The following is a 17,974-nucleotide window of genomic DNA, read 5'->3' as shown; positions in this document are numbered from 1 at the left end:
AGAGGTTTATGGGATGGCCAGGGACAAATTAGCGAATAGAGAAGTTTTTTATTTATGCATGGGTTCTATAAAACTGCATGGGAAACATATCTGAACAGAACTAACTAACTGAACAAAACAGCAACATTCTTATTGAATACATTAGATATATATATACATATATATAAGTAGAAAACTTATTTTAATAAAACAATTAACTTCCTGTTTTGTTTTCAATATGACCTAGAACTTGAGTAAATCTTCGTTTTCTTTCTCTTATTAAGCTCTTTTTTTCCTCAGGTTTTGCTTTTATTTCTGTTTCACCATCATATATTTTAAGTGGTCCTGTCTTTTTTGGTCTATGTCTAGTTCTAGTATCAGGATTAAATCTTAATCTACGTCCTCTCACAATTGGTCGATCTATCCTCTTCAATATATAGTCTGCTGCTTTCCAAACATCTTCCATTTTAACCATTGCAGACCTAAACAGAACATAAGGTTTTATACACCTTAAAATGTTAGTAACAACATGGCTAAATGTCACATTGCAATATGATAAATACCTGCACTTTTCTGAATGTGGTTTCAACATCTTCACAGATTCACATCCTTGAATAGCTGCTTTTAGTTCCTGGGATTTTGTTTCAAGCGCAATATTTGAAACAAAAAGGCTGTTGAAAAAATTTCATTTTTAATATAATTGCTTTAAGTCAGTGTTTCAGTCTAAGAATGTAAGTTGACAAAATCCTTACGTTCTCGTTACTCTTGTTTCATCTTTTACTTTAGGTATAACGATTTTTTTTCCTTTTCAACTTTCTGTTTTTCTCAAATTTAGTAATTGCAGGAGCAACCACAATCGGTTTACCATTTATTTGAGTGTTTCGTGCCTCTTTTAAATTTTTCAATTTACTCTCGGTGTCAGGAAATATTACGTAGCAATATCTGGTAGATTGTCGAGGGAGGTTAACTTTAAAATCACCGGTAAATAATTTTGCAACATCTTCTTCCTCGCGAATTACATGCGGTAAACGAACGTACAAAGCTCTTTCTTTTTCTTCTCGTCGTTTCTTTAAAAATTTCATTTTTCAATTTCTTGTTTCAACTTTCAAACAGACACGTTAATATCCACGATTATACCAGTTTAGGTTATGTTTATATTTCAACATGTTTAAAAAACTATACAAATATAAGATACGCGTACTTATGCACGTGCGTGGACGAGATTATCGAGTTCCTTGAAGGAATGACAAAGACAGTATACGATTCATCCTTTCCAAGTAGCAAAGGTCAAAAAAGACAAATCGTATACCAGAAGCTCGTGAAGCATTGTATAGGTTAAACCTAGGTTATACGAGTGGACCATATTAAAAAATCCTTACAATTAAAAAGGATCCATTTTTTTATTCATATTCATATAAACGATTGGACAAGTGGTTGATAGACTAAAATGAGATAGCATTTACTAGTAGCTTTCTTCCACCACTCCAACGTGCTGGCGCTAGTATACTCGACCAGTTTAACCTAGACTTTAAGAACACGTTGAAAGCAACTTAACCAATTGTCATTCGAATCTTTCGCTTAGAAAAATAATGATTGGTTTATAGCATATTTTGTAAGGGGGCGCATAATAAAGCGACATCTAGGCGGTATTGCTAACTGGTAAAAACGTAACGAGTCAGATGGCCGTCTGAAATCAACAACCGGTGTAGCGAACGAGTAAAGTGACGCGGTTATGTACGCAAAACAATCGCGTCAGACGCGTGAAACATCGTAAAAAAAAAAAAACATGTAACGATTTGTTATCATAAGTGTCGTCGCGTTGAATTTTACGTTTCTTTTTGTTCGATAATACCGTCGGGGAAAATAGTGAAAGTGAAACTTGGCCCGACCGTGGTTGCTTTCACGAATTGGTTTTATCGTCAGTGACGTACGGTTTTGGAACCCCGAGGCCAAACACGAATCCGCTGTTCGAGGATGAGCGCGAACAATGTGCAAGCACTTTTCGCGTGTTCCAGATGCTTTTCGAGGCATCCTTTCGAGGAACTATCCCCGGGACAACAATTGTGCAAGGTATCGTCACGGGATTTAGTGCCTTTCCCGAATTTCTACGCGCGTCAACCAATATTTCATACGAGCGTCACTTTCCGTGTTTGCGAGATAGGATGCTAATAATAGAACTTTTAATTCAAACGTGCGTTTCTAATATGATCAACGCTGTTTTATCGTGTTAAAAAACTTGTAGAAATTGTTCAATTGAAATTTCATATGATATTACTATATATTAATTTGTATTTAATATAAAACATAATTATTGCTCCAGTCAATTACTTTTAGCTGAATAAATTGTAATTAATTTCAAGAGAGGCTTTTCTTTTAATGGTAATAAATACTTTTTTCTTACAGTATTGTGTGTTTTGCGCAAAATAATGTGTAAACATTATAACTGGCTAAATGTAAACATGTACACTATAAATTTCTATCATTGTATATGTTTTTAATAAACTTTTACTACATTATGTTGCTCATTTAGGAATGCAGAGGTGCATTTCCTGTAGTGAAATGTACATATTGTAGGTCAGAATTCCAACAAACAATGTAAGCATATAAATATTTCTATATGTCTCGTATAAATTGCACAGGTCCTGCAAAATAATCTTGTTGTATTTTACAGAAAAGGAAATACAAGCACCATATGTAAAAAATGTGAGCAAAATGTGAAAGCTTACGGTAAGCCATCGGCCTGTGAATATTGCAATACCATAGCTGCATTCATCGGTAGCAAATGTCAGCGTTGTACGAATTCCGAAAAACGTTACGGGCCACCGGTAACTTGTGAACAATGCAAACAGAAGTGTGCCTTTGATAGACAAGATGAAGATAAGAAGGTAAGAATGTATCTTTTATTTTATTTACAGTGACGTTTTAGAAGTATTTCTAGATACTACATTGTTATTTGATTAAAGGTTGATGGAAAATTGTTATGTTGGCTGTGTACGCTTTCTTACAAAAGAGCATTGGCAAAAACAAAACAGTCGGATGCAGAGAGGAGGGCACATTTGAAACTGGCGCAACAACGAGCAGCGAAGCACAAAGAGCAAAAGTAATTATTCCAAATACATACTCTCACAAGGTACCTTTATGCTTAGCAGTTTTAATTGTGTTCATCACAGTTTCAGTAAATCTTCAAATATAAAACAACTCGGTAATGTTTTGTACGTAAGTACTGTAGAGAGCTATAGAGTTCACGCGGGATGGCACATGGCGTCCTTTGTACACACCGACCGGTTCTGTAGTTATACACGAGCCTAGTTAGTAGCTGTTTAGACCCGCGATCTTTCCGAGTGAAATCTTCATAGCTTCCTACAGTATCTTACGCGAGTTTGTATTCAGTCTGTTTGTTTTGCTTCAGACTGAAAGGTCACAACAAGAGACCGCACAGAGTAGACGTTACGAAGTTGCCGCCTCAGTCTGAGAGCGGAGACTCGAACGGTCCTGCTCCCGTGAAAGCAGCTCGTATGGTCGGTGTACACGATCCACACGATCCTAACAGTTCGGATCATGTAGTCGCAGTTACGCAACTGAAAGAAAAGATAGCTCATCTTCAAAAACAAATCACGATTAAGGATGGGCAATTACTTGCTAAAGATAGGCAGGTACGTATTCGTTGTCGCGTCCAATAAATTTTGATGGATTAAAATCCCAGGGGTACTAATTCGAGCGTAATTGTTTCTTTGTTCACAGATTACGGAATTGAAAGCGAAAAACTTCACATCGGAGACGGAACTGCGTAACAAGATGAAAGCGACGGAAAAGGAGTACGAAACTAAAATATCGACGATGCAACTGAAGATCTCGAATTTGTTAAAAGAAGTTGCATCGTTATCGAAGAGTTCCAAGCGGGGTGACAGAGTGGCCGCAACGAAAACAGAAGCTGGGACCAATAGTGGAAGTGGAACAGACAGTCCTGTACCTTGATAAGGTAGGATTTCACATCCTCATTATTCTTTGTCAATTAATGTTCAAACGATAATTCTTCTAAGTTTACATTTTACTTCGTCGACGCAACATATTTACGATTATAAAATATTGTAATTAATTATATATTTAGTGTTTGGAATGGTATTCTGTTTGTGATTTAGCGTTTATGGCTTTTCGAATGTTTCATTTCCAATAAGAGCCAAACGTAACAGAGAATTCCATGTTTTGCGCTTCTTTTAGTTATGGTTGGTTATTTTCCAAGTATATAAGAGTGCGTGTAAGAGATTGAATTATTTTCGATATCTCGTTCCTATATTTTCATACGATGATGTCCGAAGCTAGTTTCCTTGCAACGTTTTATCGTCATTCTCGTTTTACGATCGAAAGGAGTGAGAAATTTTGGAACTGTGATCACGCTGTTTTGTTCGTTTTGTTTTTTAATGGTGCGTTATCGTTGCTAGAATATTTTCAGTACAACATACACATACTGCCGCCCTATAATTTGCGTTTGTGTTGATCGTGATTATAGCGAGATAACACGAAGCAAGTTCTAAGTAGTACCGTGCTAAATAGAAAAAAAAAAAAATGAACCGTGTAATGTTTCTGGGAGATGAAAGACTTTTCTTAAAATTGTTTTCAGGGACTTGGTTAGCTGTGACAACATACTCAAATGTCCATACCCGCATTAAACTATGTGGTATACATTATATATATATTTATATATATGTATAGCTAATTGTTTCCATTAACAAGGCAAAAATCTGTATTATTTTTCTAATTAATATAGGAATGTATATTATCTTCGACGTGTACGCGAAAGAGAAACATTTTTCGCGTTCTTCTAAACCGGAGGAATGACGAGGCAAGTGCAAAGAAAAAACAAAAAGTGTTACTCGTAAGTTAGGTAGCTTACTTCCCTGGTCTCATTATTTTTGTTCCGTTTTCCGGCAAAAGAAAAGGAAAACAAAATTATCCCACGAACGCGAGTTTGCTATGATTCGTTGCATCGTGTGATACGTTTTTCTTTTTTTTTTTTTTTTAACGATAAAGAAGCCACTTTAATCAGATTGTACAGTAAGATAACGTCAGATAGACATTGAAGTGATGAACTTTGAAACTTTTAAGAATGAACTTCTTGATACTTGCGAGAGATGAGAGTTATATTGCAAACATATACACATACAGATACACACGTACATAAAAACACATACAGACACACTATGATGATCGAGCAATAGTGGTGTTGTAACGATTTCCTATTTATAACGACGAAGATGTAACGACGATGAACCAGGATATGGTGATTGTAGATCAATTTACAATAAAAGGTTGAAAACGATATACCTCGCCTTATGAGTTGAAACATATCCTTGGACTTCCTTCCTGTTTGAAGGAACTACCTCTTCACTTATTTTCAATCGTCGAACAATTTAAGCAAATAAGAAAGGAAAAATATTGCAAGTGACATGAGAACGTTGCCATCGAGAAGAAATTGAAATAAATATTATTACTATAAAGGAATGATCCATAATTAAGGTTCTTTGATACCGATTTATGATGGTACGAAATTTTTTGATGATCTAATTAAAAAAAAGAAAAGAAAAAAAGAAAACAAAGGGAGATGCAGATGATACGTGCATATAAATATCCAACAGCCATATATTTATTCTTTATTTTAAGAAACAAATGCTAATTGAGCATTACCTATTCAATAATTGTAATGATAATAAATGCGTAACAATTTTACTATATTATACGAAGTGTAAGGATAATTAACATTTAATTTATAGTCGTTTAAATACGTACGAGCCGTGTACACCTGTGTGTTGTGTACAAGTACAGTTGGAGTTATCGTTTTTTTTTTCTTCTCATTAATTATTTTTACGAGACGGTAAGAACTAAATATTGCTTGTCTTGTGTTGTCGAGGCGGTTAAATCGCTTGTTTCCTTCGATCATTCTACTTTCTTAGAGTATTTACACGATCTTCTCTTTAGTTTCTCCGTACCGTTTCTCGTTCCTCCTCTTCTTCTCTCTCTCTCTCTCTCTCTCTCTCTCTTTTTTTATGTTTTTCACAATTTAAATCTTATAATACTAGGTTCGCCTCGTTCATTCTCTCATTCACTCGTTCACTCTCACTCTTTCGTTTTATCTTTCTCCCTTCATCGCTCCGTTATGTATAATAGTGCGTTTAATGCGGGCAAGGCAGGAAATCGTGGCAATACACGGAATAACGATCGACAAAACGCCATTGGAAACCCATTGCCCATGGTTCTTCATCCTCAGTATGAAACTTGTAAAAAAATATACGTAATCAACATCGTTCACCTACAATTTTAGGGAGAGTTGCATTTCCGGATTTTGTATTTACACGATCTTTCCTCGTTCTTAACAAGGGTAGAATTTTCATGTCACCCCTTTCGTAGCGAAGTGATAATATGTAAAACCAATTTGATCCCGGGCAAAGACAGATATAAACAAAATACACAGAATATTCTTTTCACGTAAGTCCCCGTTTCCAATGCCGTTTCTATGCCTAAACATTACGTGTGCAGGCCTAAATTCGTAATCGGAAGTCAACATTATAGAAACGTGTTCCTCTACGATATTGACCCGCGATCAGGATACATGGTCTTCAGCGTCCTGCGCGTTTCTCTATTCGACCAATGGACCGCTATTATAGCGTACATATAACATATCTCTGATGTAAGAATTTTCATTTTTGGCCTAATTATTCGGTAGTATGCCCGAGTTCTCCGCGTTGCCCGTTTTCATTTTTTCTTTTTTTCTGTCAACGTGTTTTTGCGAAAAATCAACAAATTAAAAGGCCCTGCGAATCGTACCTTCTTCGACTTCATTTCTTTTCCTTTTTTTTCTTTCTTAAAGCTGCCTTAAACTTACGCAGTCGAAGCATCGATTCAAGGGTAAAAATGAAACCCTCTGTTTCGAGAGGGTGGGGAGAAAAGGGTTCACCGTAAGGAAACCGGAAGAAAACGTACTACATAAAGAAAAATCAGTTCCTTTGAAGGATCTTTACGACGAGCACCATGACATATTTGCAGGAACCATTGAACTTGTTACGTTCCAAAGCTAAAACGGATAGATGGATCGGTGGACGTATGGAACCTTTGGATTTCTTTTCTGTTCTGTTTCTTTTTTTTTTTTTTTCTTTTCGAAATTGAAGAGGCATTGTGAAAGGAGGAAGTTCGAAATGCTAATGTTTCTCGAACGTGCTCTGTGAATTCCAACCGTTTGTTTCTTCTCGTATTCCCGTTTATCCGGATCCTGTTCGCTCTTGGAATCGTATCGCGATGCACGTAATTTTCGTTTGCTATTTCCGTTTTATTCTGTTTTCTTCTTTTTTTTTATGCTAGATAACCGTGCGTATATCAGTCTGCGATACTTAGCAATGTGCTATCATCGTTATCGATTAGCGATTCCAGCTTAGTCTCATCGTTACGTTCTTTAAAAATCATTTTATCTTTTCTTTTTTTGGAGGCGCCGAGAATCGCTGATCGAACCACGATCTCTGTCGTTTCGCATTTTAATGGTAGGCTGCGCTTTCTCATCGTGATAACTCGACGATTAGATGCTTAAAACTTAATGGAAGTACCTAGTAAACGAAATTTTGTTCAAATCAATGGAAGAGATTACGAAATAAATGGTGTCTCCATTGTCACAGCACCAATTAGTACGTTCGAATTTTCTTTTTTCATTAATTTCTTAATCTATCTGATGGTGATCAGTATTTCAATTGCTTTCTTCACACTCTATAAATAACGAAAAGATTAAAAATGTCAACTTGCGATAAGAAAACAGTTATTACTTTTTCATAAGCCTAATATAAAGATATGATAAGTGGTATAACGATCGCGTTGAAACGAGGCGCGAATCGAAGGCTCGGCTAAATATTGAAATTAGTTTCTTTTTTTTTTTTCTTCTTGACTAGATTTATCTCCCTTGCTTTCACATTCTCACGATAGCGGCGAATTTTACCCGATGTTCCCGTTGTTAGTGTGCGCGTTTTGATTTGTTCCCGATGAAAATCACCCCCGAGCCTTTTGCTTTTTACCTCGTACACGGCACGCTGCGAATCGATGCTTGATTCGTTCGAGACCGAGTTTTCCGTAGTAAGAATTTTTGGGAGAAAATTTCTCTTTCCACGGTATAAATATATGCGTCGTCGATCTCGATCGTACAAAGCCAATCCTTTCGCAAATATTGCGTTTCCAGCGCGCCACGCTTCGTCATCGATCGTTATTGCCACTAATAACACGAAATGACAATTAATTGAATACGTGTTATCATTTGACGTCACCGTGAGTCAATTTTTGTGCGCGATCGCGATAAGATTTGTTTCCCCGACGCTTCCCAGTCATCGTTTCGTTGCAACGACGGTTTTAACGTCCACAACCGGAGAAAAGAAACCGTAAGTTCGAAACGATCGATAAAAACGAGAAGAATAGCGTCGAGAATCGAGAGGTTTGCTCCAGAATGGAGTAGAAAAAGAAATAATGGAAAATTAAAACGATTCGTTCGCGTGGGTCGACAGATCGGGTTTACCGTTTCGAAAATTCCACGACAAAAGGATGCCTAAAAAATATATATGTATATATTCTTATATCTATATACAGCAGGCGCGGAAGGTATTCGTATAGCGATCAGTTTCAAACTCGAATAGATATCGCGTGAAACAAGAATCAAGTACTTGGATAATTCAGGAAATTAATGAGAAAAATTGAAAAATCGATGGAAATTAACTTATAAGTAAGTAATTGATTCATTTCTGAGTGGTTTTGAAACTTTTAGGTAGATTTGTCATCGATCAGTCGTACGAATATTTATTGCTCGTACATCTCTATCGGTTTCTGAACTTTCCTCGTTAATTTCCCCAATTATACGAGTACCTAATTATTTGTTTGCACGAACTCTATTTCAGAAATTATTAAAAATATTCACGTAACAGTGAAGTATCGCTTAAAGTTGATCGGTGCACGAGTACTTTTTGCACCCACTGTATGCTTGTATACGAACGTGTATAAATATAAATATAGATACTCGATCACCGAAAGTTTTTTTTTTTCTCTTCTTGTTTTTAACGTTACTATAGTACGCGTGTAATAAATCACTTAACTTTGAAAAAAGTTTCGTGTTTTATTAAAAAAAAAAGTACCGTGTAGAGCGCAGCCTACCGTTTTCCTCGCCAATCGACGACGATTTAATTATTTTTTTGTTCTTTTTTTGTTGCTTTTATACATATACATATATAAAGATATTCATAAATTAGAGCTCCTTATATTATATATATATATTACCTTTTAAATTATCGAATAATTAATAGTAATGTTATTATATACAGGTACAGGTCTCGTATAGTTGCAGTCGTGTCGTCACTGGTTGTTCGTTCGATCGTCGCGTCTTTCTCGCTTTTCTTCTTCGCGCGCGCATTCTCGAATTTGCTGGCGGGTGCCGACAAAGTCCGCCTTGATAGAATTTTTCTTTAATATTTTTCACTTTTAACTTCCCAGGCTCGAACGCGTAGAAAATGGTACCGCGATACACACGCGAGGAAGAAGGGTATGCGTCTCTATTTACTGTAGTCAGAATATAGAATGCGCTTTCAATATTTTTTTTTTTTTTTTGGAAAAGAATTCGAATTTCAAACATTTCGAATATTTCAATTTGAAATCCGAATTCTATTGCCAGCAAAGTTTTCAAGTGTTGTAAAATAAATTAGTTTGGTCGAGCAATGGAAGTATTTAGTGGAAGAAAAAGTAACGACACGTTAGCGCACGGTACCATTATTCTATGCATCGTTCCAGGATGGACCGTGGAAGGATAATCGAGAAGCTCGAACGACTTTTCGGTTGCTCGTATTCTCTCGACTTTATATCCGAAAATGACATCGTGTGACGACTCGAGACACACTAATCCTACTTCGTTTCGTCCCTTTTCCGTTTCGTCTACGCTTCACATTTCTCTCGTTTATTCTTCTTTTTATATGAATTCGTGTTCGTTGGTGGCGCTACTATTAGAAAAAATATAGAAACGAGTATTTACAAGGAAGGAACTTTTTTTCTCTCTCTCTCTTTCGCCTTATTTTTCTGCATTTAGCTGGAATCTCGTCGATTCGGTCCAACCTCCTGAGAGAAATCGAACTTTGTTCGCGTTCACGATCGACGTGTAACGATTTCAAAAAATTAACCAGCTTTCCACGATGAGTTATCCACTAAAAAAGCTTGAATTCCTTCGCGTATAACAATAACCAAGCAACAACGTTTTTTTCATTTCTTTTACATCATTAACAACCTCCGAATTTTTACTTTGTTGCACGTAATCTCACTCAAGTTTTGCGATCATCGCTATCGTTCCGCTATCTTCTTTCTATCCTTTATACGTATTCACTTCTGTTTAATTACACGTTGCCTGCGACGAATGAAACGAAGAAAAAATATGTTCATTTCGAAAAGAATTCCTCGTGTACCGTGAACCGGGAATCGTGTTATTATCAGTCGCCAGGTTCGCGAGGATTAAAAAACAGGTCGGTTTCTCGTGTGTCGCGAGCAACTCGTTTACTATTCCACGGCTGGATATTTTGCGCTTGAGCAAAAGGGCTCATACCCCCGGTTCTTAGGTGCACTCGATTATGTGAGGCTGGGAGGTCTCTATGACGCTTGGTCGTCCCACCGAGTTCTCCAGATTGTGGAGGGACGTGGAGTGCGGACCGTGTGCGGATCCGTGCCTTTCGTAGTTCTCGATGTGCTCCAGCTCGCACTCTTTTGGCATGTTTCCTGGAAAAGACAGGAAAAGAACGATCTCCTTTAAGCCGTTACTTTCTCCGTCTTCCCGACGATCGATTATTCGACGTAGTTGATATACCGGTTGTCCTGATCGATCGGCGTTTCTTAGGTAGAATTTATTCGACTTACCGACATTCATATCGGGACCACCGTACTCGTAGTAGGTCGGCGAACCGACGGCCGCTGCGAGGGCGAGCTCGTCCTCGATATTATTTGGTCTGCAACTGGTCGTCTTCCAATGTGTCCTAAGGCCACTCGCGCTGATGTACTTCTTGTCGCAACCCTGGCAGGTGTACGGCCTCTCGTTCGTGTGCAATCTCTTGTGCAACTTTAGATGAACGAACTGGGTGAACTTAGCAGGGCAGAGGTCACAAGCGTATGGCTTTTGGCCGGAATGCAATCTGAGATGGGTCTTCAAGTTCGACGTTGAACTGAACCTTTTCTTACAGATCTCGCATTGATGTGGTTTTTCGCCTGTTGACGAAAATTTATATTTCTCGTTAATCTTCGTGTTAGATTAGTCTGATCGATAAAAAGAAAGAAACGGGATTTACTCACCAGTGTGGACGAGGTGATGTTTCTGCAGATGGGCCAGCTGAGTGAAGCTCTTGGTGCAAACGTTACACTTGAACGGTCTCTCACCGGAATGAGTCCTTAGATGTACCTTGAGATTCGACAGCTGACCGAACGTTTTGCAGCATACGTTGCACTCGTAATGCATTTTCCCGTCTTTCTTCTTCAACGGGTACGGTAACGACCTGTAACCCCTGGATCCTTGGGAGTTAGGACTAAGGGAACCGCTCTGCGAGCAACCGTGATCGTCCGGTGACAAGGAGCTCGCGGGCGAATATCGGTTCAACGACGCGGAGTTTGCGTGTATGGTGAGACCCGGATGATGACCGAGGTGGAGGTTGTGCGTGCCAGCGATCAACGTCTGATTGGTGTCGATCTGCATGGTGGACGAGGTGGGTAGTTGGTGGCTGCTGGTAGCAGCCTCCAGCCTCCTTCCGTCTGTCCTCTCGTACACCACGTTTCCGCTCGGCGTCGGCGAGTAGGCGGTGCAATTGATGGACAACGGCGCCACGTTGTGATGCAACGTCCCGTTCTGATGATAAATACCGTACGGATACGAGGACGGCGATTGAATCGGCGAAATCGGCGAGACGCTTTGATTGCTACTCGCTGCCGAGTTCGGATACACCGTGCTAGATTCGATTTGACATCCACCGGAACTCGAGTAGAGAATCGTCGGAGCTGATGTACCCGTGGGATTGGTAGACGGCGATGGGCTCTTGGTCTTCCTCTTGGGTGGACAGCTGCTCGTCGACGTGGTTGACGAATGAAGGTTACTCGTGGACGTTAATATCGTACTGGAGGATAGAACGTTCGTGGTGGAATGATGATTGCTTGTATTGCTGGACGAATGAATGGTCCCTGGATGGGATTGTAGAAGGTTGTTGGGAGCGGTGCTGGAATGAAGATTGCCCGTGCTAGAATGAAGGTTGCCCGCGCTCGAATGCAGATTACTCGTCGGACTTTGCATCGGTAGGGCACTGTTTCCGCTCGTGGAATTGACGCAGGTGTCCGCCTGCATCGGTAGATTCGAGCTAGAATCGGGACTGCACGGTAGAATGTTCCCGTAACGATGGGACTTCTTGTAGGAGTAGGCCATCTCCGTTGGACTGGACGGCGGTGGTGTCACCGAGTCGACGTGCGTTTGATGATGTATCTGATGGTGCTGGTGGTGTTGTTGGGTCCCACTGTGATGATGATTGTGGCTGTTGTTGTTATTGTTGTCGGTACTGCTACGTAGGAGGATGTTCTCGAGGATGGAGTTGCTGGGGCTGGTTAAGTAGGCTGGTCTCGGTAAATTAGCCTTCACCTCGGATTCGTAGAAGGGTTTCGGATTTTTCTCCGGTATCTCTTCTTCGTTCACCGTCGACAGAACGGCGTTCTTCTGTAGAATGATGGGAGACACCGGCTTGGGTAGTTCCGGGGTCACCGCACGACTCGCTAACTCCTGATCCTTGTCTTTTCCATTCGCTTCGAGACCCTTCGACGTCTGAAAGTTCCCGTAGGTCTTCGTGATCTTGATCTTCACCTTTCTGTACTCGTTCTTCGCCGCTGCGTTGTCCTGCTTGACCACCTCGTTGCTACACACAGACGCTTTCGCGTTCTTGCTGAAGTCCAACACGTAGTTGTTCTCCGAGTCCGACTCGCTGCTCTCTTCCGGAGGCGTTAGGATCTCGTCGTGATAACCGTTCGAGTGATAGCCCTCGTCCGATCGAACAGAACCGTCGGTCGGGGTCATTTGCGACCTTCTCTCGTAGATGGACGAATCCTTTAGAGGAGACACTGCCTCGACGGTGGCTGGAATTTCGCTCGGCAACGCGGATTGTTGCACTTGTTGCCCTGCAAGTAGCGAAGCGTGATTTTTTTTTTTCTTTTCTCGACTTTAACAAAAATTACGTTTACTTACGTATTCTCTGAAGCATCAGCTCGCCGGTTAACGGGTAATTGAGCCTCTCCGCGAATTCTCTGCAATACCATACTAAAAGCTCTTGGTTCGGTAGTATGGGTTTGATGGTGTAAAAATAAATGTTCATCTGAAAGTAAAAGACACGGTGACGTGAACGACAGGATCCTGATCAGAGGGTTTGATAACAGAAAGATATCGATAGATTCTTCACTCACTTTATACTGGCATGCTATCAGGTTCTGCGATTCGGACGAGTAAGCCGGGTTTACATAACGCATCCAATTCGATTTCTGAACGTCGTAACCGTCGATGTAATAGAACAGCTCGTTGTTCTTGTATACCTATTCAGAAAACATACGTACGGATTTTACACGGAGTGAATCTAAACAATGTAACTGTGAAATTGATCATCGGGACGATATTGGAATCTGGATGTACGGTACACACGGTGCTAAATCTTCGATATTATTCCTAGCCATCGATAGACTGGGAAATAATCGACGATTTAATAGGATGATTCGAGAGGGAACCCGAGTTCTCTCTATCGTAACTCATCAATTCGTTACGAGGCATCAATGGCTTCGCGGATTTCGCTTTAAGGCTTGCTAGATCGGCTGAAACCAGTTTCTAACTTCTCTCTATCTATACATACATACTGGATGTATCATAACACGCGTGCATAACTTCACTGGTGGATTCAGTACGCATAAACAGATGATAGTTGGAAAAGAACTCTTACCCTCCAGAAGTATTTCCGGTTCGCATCGGCCGGTACCGAGTCCTTGGTGTACACTTGACCCACCAGAGGACCGAATCGTGTTCCCTTAGGAATGTAACTGGTACTCCAAACTCCCAATACCTGTACACACACGCGACAAAGATATTTTAACCAGGTTCGAAATAATTCCAACATTTTTGGAATCATAGCTATTTAAAATGCGTTCAAAATTTGATCATCCAGTTCTTGATTGAACGAAAATACTACGAACATACGTCATGTTAAACGATTTTATCCGTGGGATATTTTCGAACGATCCCGATGGTAAATCTATTTTCGTTTAGAAAAAAAAGAGATGTTCCCAGGATGTTCATTTTATTAAAAAACTACCTACTCAATTAGCACTGTAAATACATTCTTCTAATTTTATCTAACTTGTCTGTTCTTTGAAAGATTTAGTTTCGTTGGACAGAATCGAAATCAAATGATTTTTCTAATCTCTCAATTGTTTTTCTTCTTTTATAATTGATCGATTCGATGTTTTGCGTAGTTCGAACTTGACACGAGTAAAAGAACAGTTTGCACGGTCGTGCGACGACCGAGGCTATTGGTCTCGATTCTTGTCGTCGAGGAAAGTGTAACGATTCGCTTCGACTCTAGGTCATACTCGGTAAGTTAATTAGCTTGCTAGCTCGGTCAAGTTTGATCTAGTATCTTTCACCGAATCGTGCGTGTAAACGTTCGACATCTCTTCAAGTTCCAATCTATGATACGTTTAGGGAAAATTTTTTAACCCTTTGCACCCCATCAAGTACATAAGCGTACACGAATTTATTAAAAGCAATAATTATAATTATTTTTTCGGGGTGCAAAGAGTTAAACAGGATTAATAAACGTAACTTGGATGAAAATCGTGATCGTAATCGCGGCTCTCACCAAGGAAGTCTCAAGAAAGAATTCTTTGGCGGAAGAACGTACATCGTTGAGGGCTTGAGAAGGTTTCAGGACCAAATTTCTCGGTAGGGAGGCTTCCGCGCGATTGGTATCGGTTGGAGACGCCGCCACATCCGGTACCAAATACACGGCATGCTGCTCGAATTCCTCTTCCCTCAAGGTCGCGTGATCCCACTCGCTGGCCTCCATCCTTCACTGCACAGAAATGCGGAAAATATGTTATCTTCACATACTCGAACTTCAATTATGCAATCAAAGGTGTTAATCTATTCGCCTTTGTTCCTCGTTCGCAAACTAACTTCGCACAGCCTATTTTCTTATAGAGTTAAACGCTTTCAAAAGAGTCGTAATCTTTTAAATGAGAAGGAAAAGGAAAGAACGGAGAAAAAGTTGTTTGACACATTTTTTAGCAAAGTTTCGACAGTAAGCTTCTGCGTGAAGGAATTTAACCCTTTGACTGCAATCCACCGGGAAGCAAGAGGCACTCTGTGTACAATGTAGCTACAGTAACAGTAATTACACTGTATTAAGTACACGATTTAAAAATTGTTCTTAAACTACTTGAATTAATTATTCTTTATAAAATTTTACTACTGTAATAGCATGGTATGCTTCTCTTGTTAAAGTGTCTTTAAGGTTTCAAAGTGCACAGAGTGCATAAATTGCATCGATTGATTTGTTTATAGTTTGTTGAAAACGTAATTAACGTTTCCTTTTCAAAGTGATTTCATTTTCACGCGTCGAACGTTACCATTCGTGGGCAAAAAAGAAAACAAGGAAATCATTATATTATTAGAAGATCGTGTATAATGACGCCGGACAACGCAGAGAGCGTTATAAATAGTTGAGATTCCGGTAAATCGATACACGATCAATAACTGCAGCCATTAACTTCGAAACGTTTATAAAAGAGAAGCAACGCGTGTCGCAGTGTTTCTGCAGAAATTCTTTCTATCTTTCGACATTATTCCTTTTCTTTTTTTATTTTTTTTTTTATTTTTCACAATCCAAGTCTGATTCTCAAAGTGACAAATTGTTGATTCAATCGTCCTGTTTCATTAAATCTTTCACTTTAAAAAAATTATAATAAAACGGTGCCGTTTAAAAAAAAAATGAAGATGACTTCAATTTTGTTACGTCGAACATCCTGCATAATAAGGGTGTTCCTCCCTCGTGGGTAGGATAGGCAAAAATCATGATTCTTCCTTGTTCCACGATCAACGCGATGGTGCAACACTTTAACACCGCGAAAGTGAAACCCGTCCACGCATTGATCGACTGCAGGGGTGGAGAGGGAGGGGGACAGGGCATAAACTCTGAAGTCCAACCCTCCCGCACACCACCCTCTTCCACATCGTCCACCCACCCTGCCACCAGGGCTTTTCGCTACCCGTTGAATTTCCATTTCCGTGGAAATCGCGCACGCTACCAGCTCCCCGTTCCCTATTCGTTAACTCTTCGCCTAACTTTCTGATTTTTAACCCCTCTTGATTCACAGGTTTTTTTTTTCTTCGACCTTCCCTTTTCGAATCACCTTTTCTCCCCTGAATCTTAATTCTTAAAGCTTAAAAAGTACAATCAGCTTAGGAGATTCTTGAAAGATGATGCTTTTCAATTCATCGGATAACGATATCAAGTTTCTTTGAGCTACCTTGATTTACAATATTGCGGCGATTTATTTGCAAGAAAATTTCAATCGTTCCAAGGGGTTGGATAACGATCACTCGGTCTTAAACTCTTTAAAATAAGACGAGGCAGGATTAAAGCTTTTCGAAGGACTCTTTAAAGAATCGGGAAAACGCGGAAAGATCAGTTGACATTTTCGAAAACCGAGGTTTCGAAGCGACCAAAATACCGAGGCAGCTTTCGTTTTCTTTTTCCTACGGTGGGTCGTTAAGATGCAGTTACTCACGCCTTTTGGTGCATCGAAAGTGCAGCACCCTCTCGTCTAGTCTAGTCTCTTCGTGGATCTTTGAACAGGATATTCGAAAAGGTTTCTCTCCCCGGCACCGTATTTTTCTCTTTTTTATGTGATCCTGTGATTTCTCAGAGAGATCGGCATCCCGACGACTCTGGGTACATCCGGGTGCCAAATTTGGCCTCGCGTTGAGGGATGAAAATTGTCGTTGTTTCTCAACATTTATTTAAAAGTGTCCCTTAGGCAAGAGGAAATTTGAACGTCGATAAGGCCGATCGCTGCCGGCCCTAGGCGGTCCTCTGCCACCTATAACCCACGCTTATCGATTATCAGGACATCGGAGAAAAGGAAATTGGAATCTGCGCTGCCGTTGCACCCGAACCAAATCAAACCCGCTGACACTCTCCCTTCTCTTCGTTGTTTATCAACAACTATATCGGTTCGTGGTAGCCCGACGCGACGCTGCCACCCCTTTCCTTTCTTTTAATCCTCTTCTTTTCTTTTGTTTTGATTATCCCAGCTCGTGTGTCGAAGGTAGAAACTTATCCAGGAAGCACTGGTTTAGCACTCCTCTCGAACACACCACGCGAGCCACTTCGACGCACTTCACCTTACTTTCGTCTCGCACCCTCTCTCCACCCTCTTTTTTTCTTATTTTCTTTTTTTACTTTTCGCCACAAGATCTCGTATCTCGTTGGCGAAAGAAAAATTGAAAGAAAGAAAAAGAGAATGCTACTTTGTCACCGTTGTTTCTTCGTCGAAACGATAACGATAAGATTTTCTGCTGGTTAATCGTAGTTAACGCTGGAGCACGCCGCGTTTACTATGCCGATCGTTCGACAAACAAAAACGAAGGAGTAGTAGGTTGCAACACGATCGATTCTTCCTATATATAAATGTATATATATTTTTTTTTTTAAACAAATTCTGCTGGCAAAAAAAAAACCACCACCACCACCGGCACTGTTCCACAATGGTGAACACGATTTCGCGTTTCAACCCTTTTTCTCGAGGGTGGTCTCCGCCTTCGGTGGTTCTCTTTGGATGGCACACGCAGACCAGTGTGTGAAACTCGGGTAGACCTGACCTAGCCCAACGCGAGTCGGCTTGGCTCGTTCTCTCCCTGCTTTGGTATTGGTCGCTTCGTTAT

General features: G+C 40.0%; 3 protein-coding genes across 6 annotated transcripts in view; 1 reads left to right on the top strand and 2 right to left on the bottom strand.

Annotated features, from left to right (window-relative positions):
- LOC114871664 (protein FAM76A) overlaps window positions 1-17,974 on the top strand; it is a 46,588-nt gene that overhangs the window by 4,726 nt on the left and 23,888 nt on the right. Inside the window, exons 1-7 of one of the 4 annotated variants that reach the window (XM_029177854.2) lie at window positions 1,495-2,049; window positions 2,510-2,574; window positions 2,651-2,864; window positions 2,943-3,079; window positions 3,389-3,632; window positions 3,721-3,958; window positions 4,598-5,296. In XM_029177854.2, the coding sequence (XP_029033687.1) occupies window positions 1,954-2,049; window positions 2,510-2,574; window positions 2,651-2,864; window positions 2,943-3,079; window positions 3,389-3,632; window positions 3,721-3,954 (990 nt within the window). In that variant the 5' untranslated portion in view covers window positions 1,495-1,953 and the 3' untranslated portion in view covers window positions 3,955-3,958; window positions 4,598-5,296. Of the gene's footprint in view, window positions 1-1,494; window positions 2,050-2,073; window positions 2,359-2,509; window positions 2,575-2,650; window positions 2,865-2,942; window positions 3,080-3,388; window positions 3,633-3,720; window positions 5,297-17,974 lie in introns of those variants that run through there. The other 3 variants (XR_003788627.2, XM_029177856.2, XM_029177855.2) reach the window with 3 other exon arrangements.
- Window positions 29-1,253, bottom strand: LOC114871575. The gene is given in 4 exon segments (XM_029177664.2): window positions 29-461; window positions 543-650; window positions 732-781; window positions 783-1,253. Coding segments are annotated over 4 exon segments (705 nt in total). The 5' UTR covers window positions 1,062-1,253; the 3' UTR covers window positions 29-193.
- LOC114871562 (PR domain zinc finger protein 1) lies at window positions 5,632-17,849 on the bottom strand. Its single transcript, XM_046286298.1, has 8 exons — window positions 16,821-17,849; window positions 14,931-15,101; window positions 13,974-14,093; window positions 13,450-13,575; window positions 13,235-13,361; window positions 11,314-13,167; window positions 10,885-11,229; window positions 5,632-10,746 (listed from the first exon to the last, which is right to left on the bottom strand). The coding sequence occupies exons 2-8, from the start codon at window positions 15,093-15,095 to the stop codon at window positions 10,586-10,588; spliced, it is 2,898 nt and encodes a 965-aa protein (XP_046142254.1). The 5' UTR covers window positions 15,096-15,101; window positions 16,821-17,849; the 3' UTR covers window positions 5,632-10,585.

This window comes from Osmia bicornis, chromosome 6 (assembly GCF_907164935.1).
Source record: "Osmia bicornis bicornis chromosome 6, iOsmBic2.1, whole genome shotgun sequence".
Taxonomy (NCBI): Eukaryota; Metazoa; Arthropoda; class Insecta; order Hymenoptera; family Megachilidae; genus Osmia; species Osmia bicornis.
Note: the sequence above shows the minus strand (reverse complement) of the source record. Positions and strands in the feature narration are given on the sequence as shown.

What these genes read in the sequence shown, in the direction of transcription:
- LOC114871562 (XM_046286298.1), bottom strand. Translation starts at nt 15,095, where the DNA reads ATGGAGGCCAGCGAGTGGGATCACGCGACCTTGAGGGAAGAGGAATTC. An exon ending in TGATAGCATGCCAGTATAAA is followed by an intron (nt 13,362 to 13,449) that starts GTGAGTGAAGAA and finishes TTTTACTTTCAG; the next exon opens with ATGAACATTTATTTTTACAC. An exon ending in GCTGATGCTTCAGAGAATAC is followed by an intron (nt 13,168 to 13,234) that starts GTAAGTAAACGT and finishes CGCTACTTGCAG; the next exon opens with GGCAACAAGTGCAACAATCC.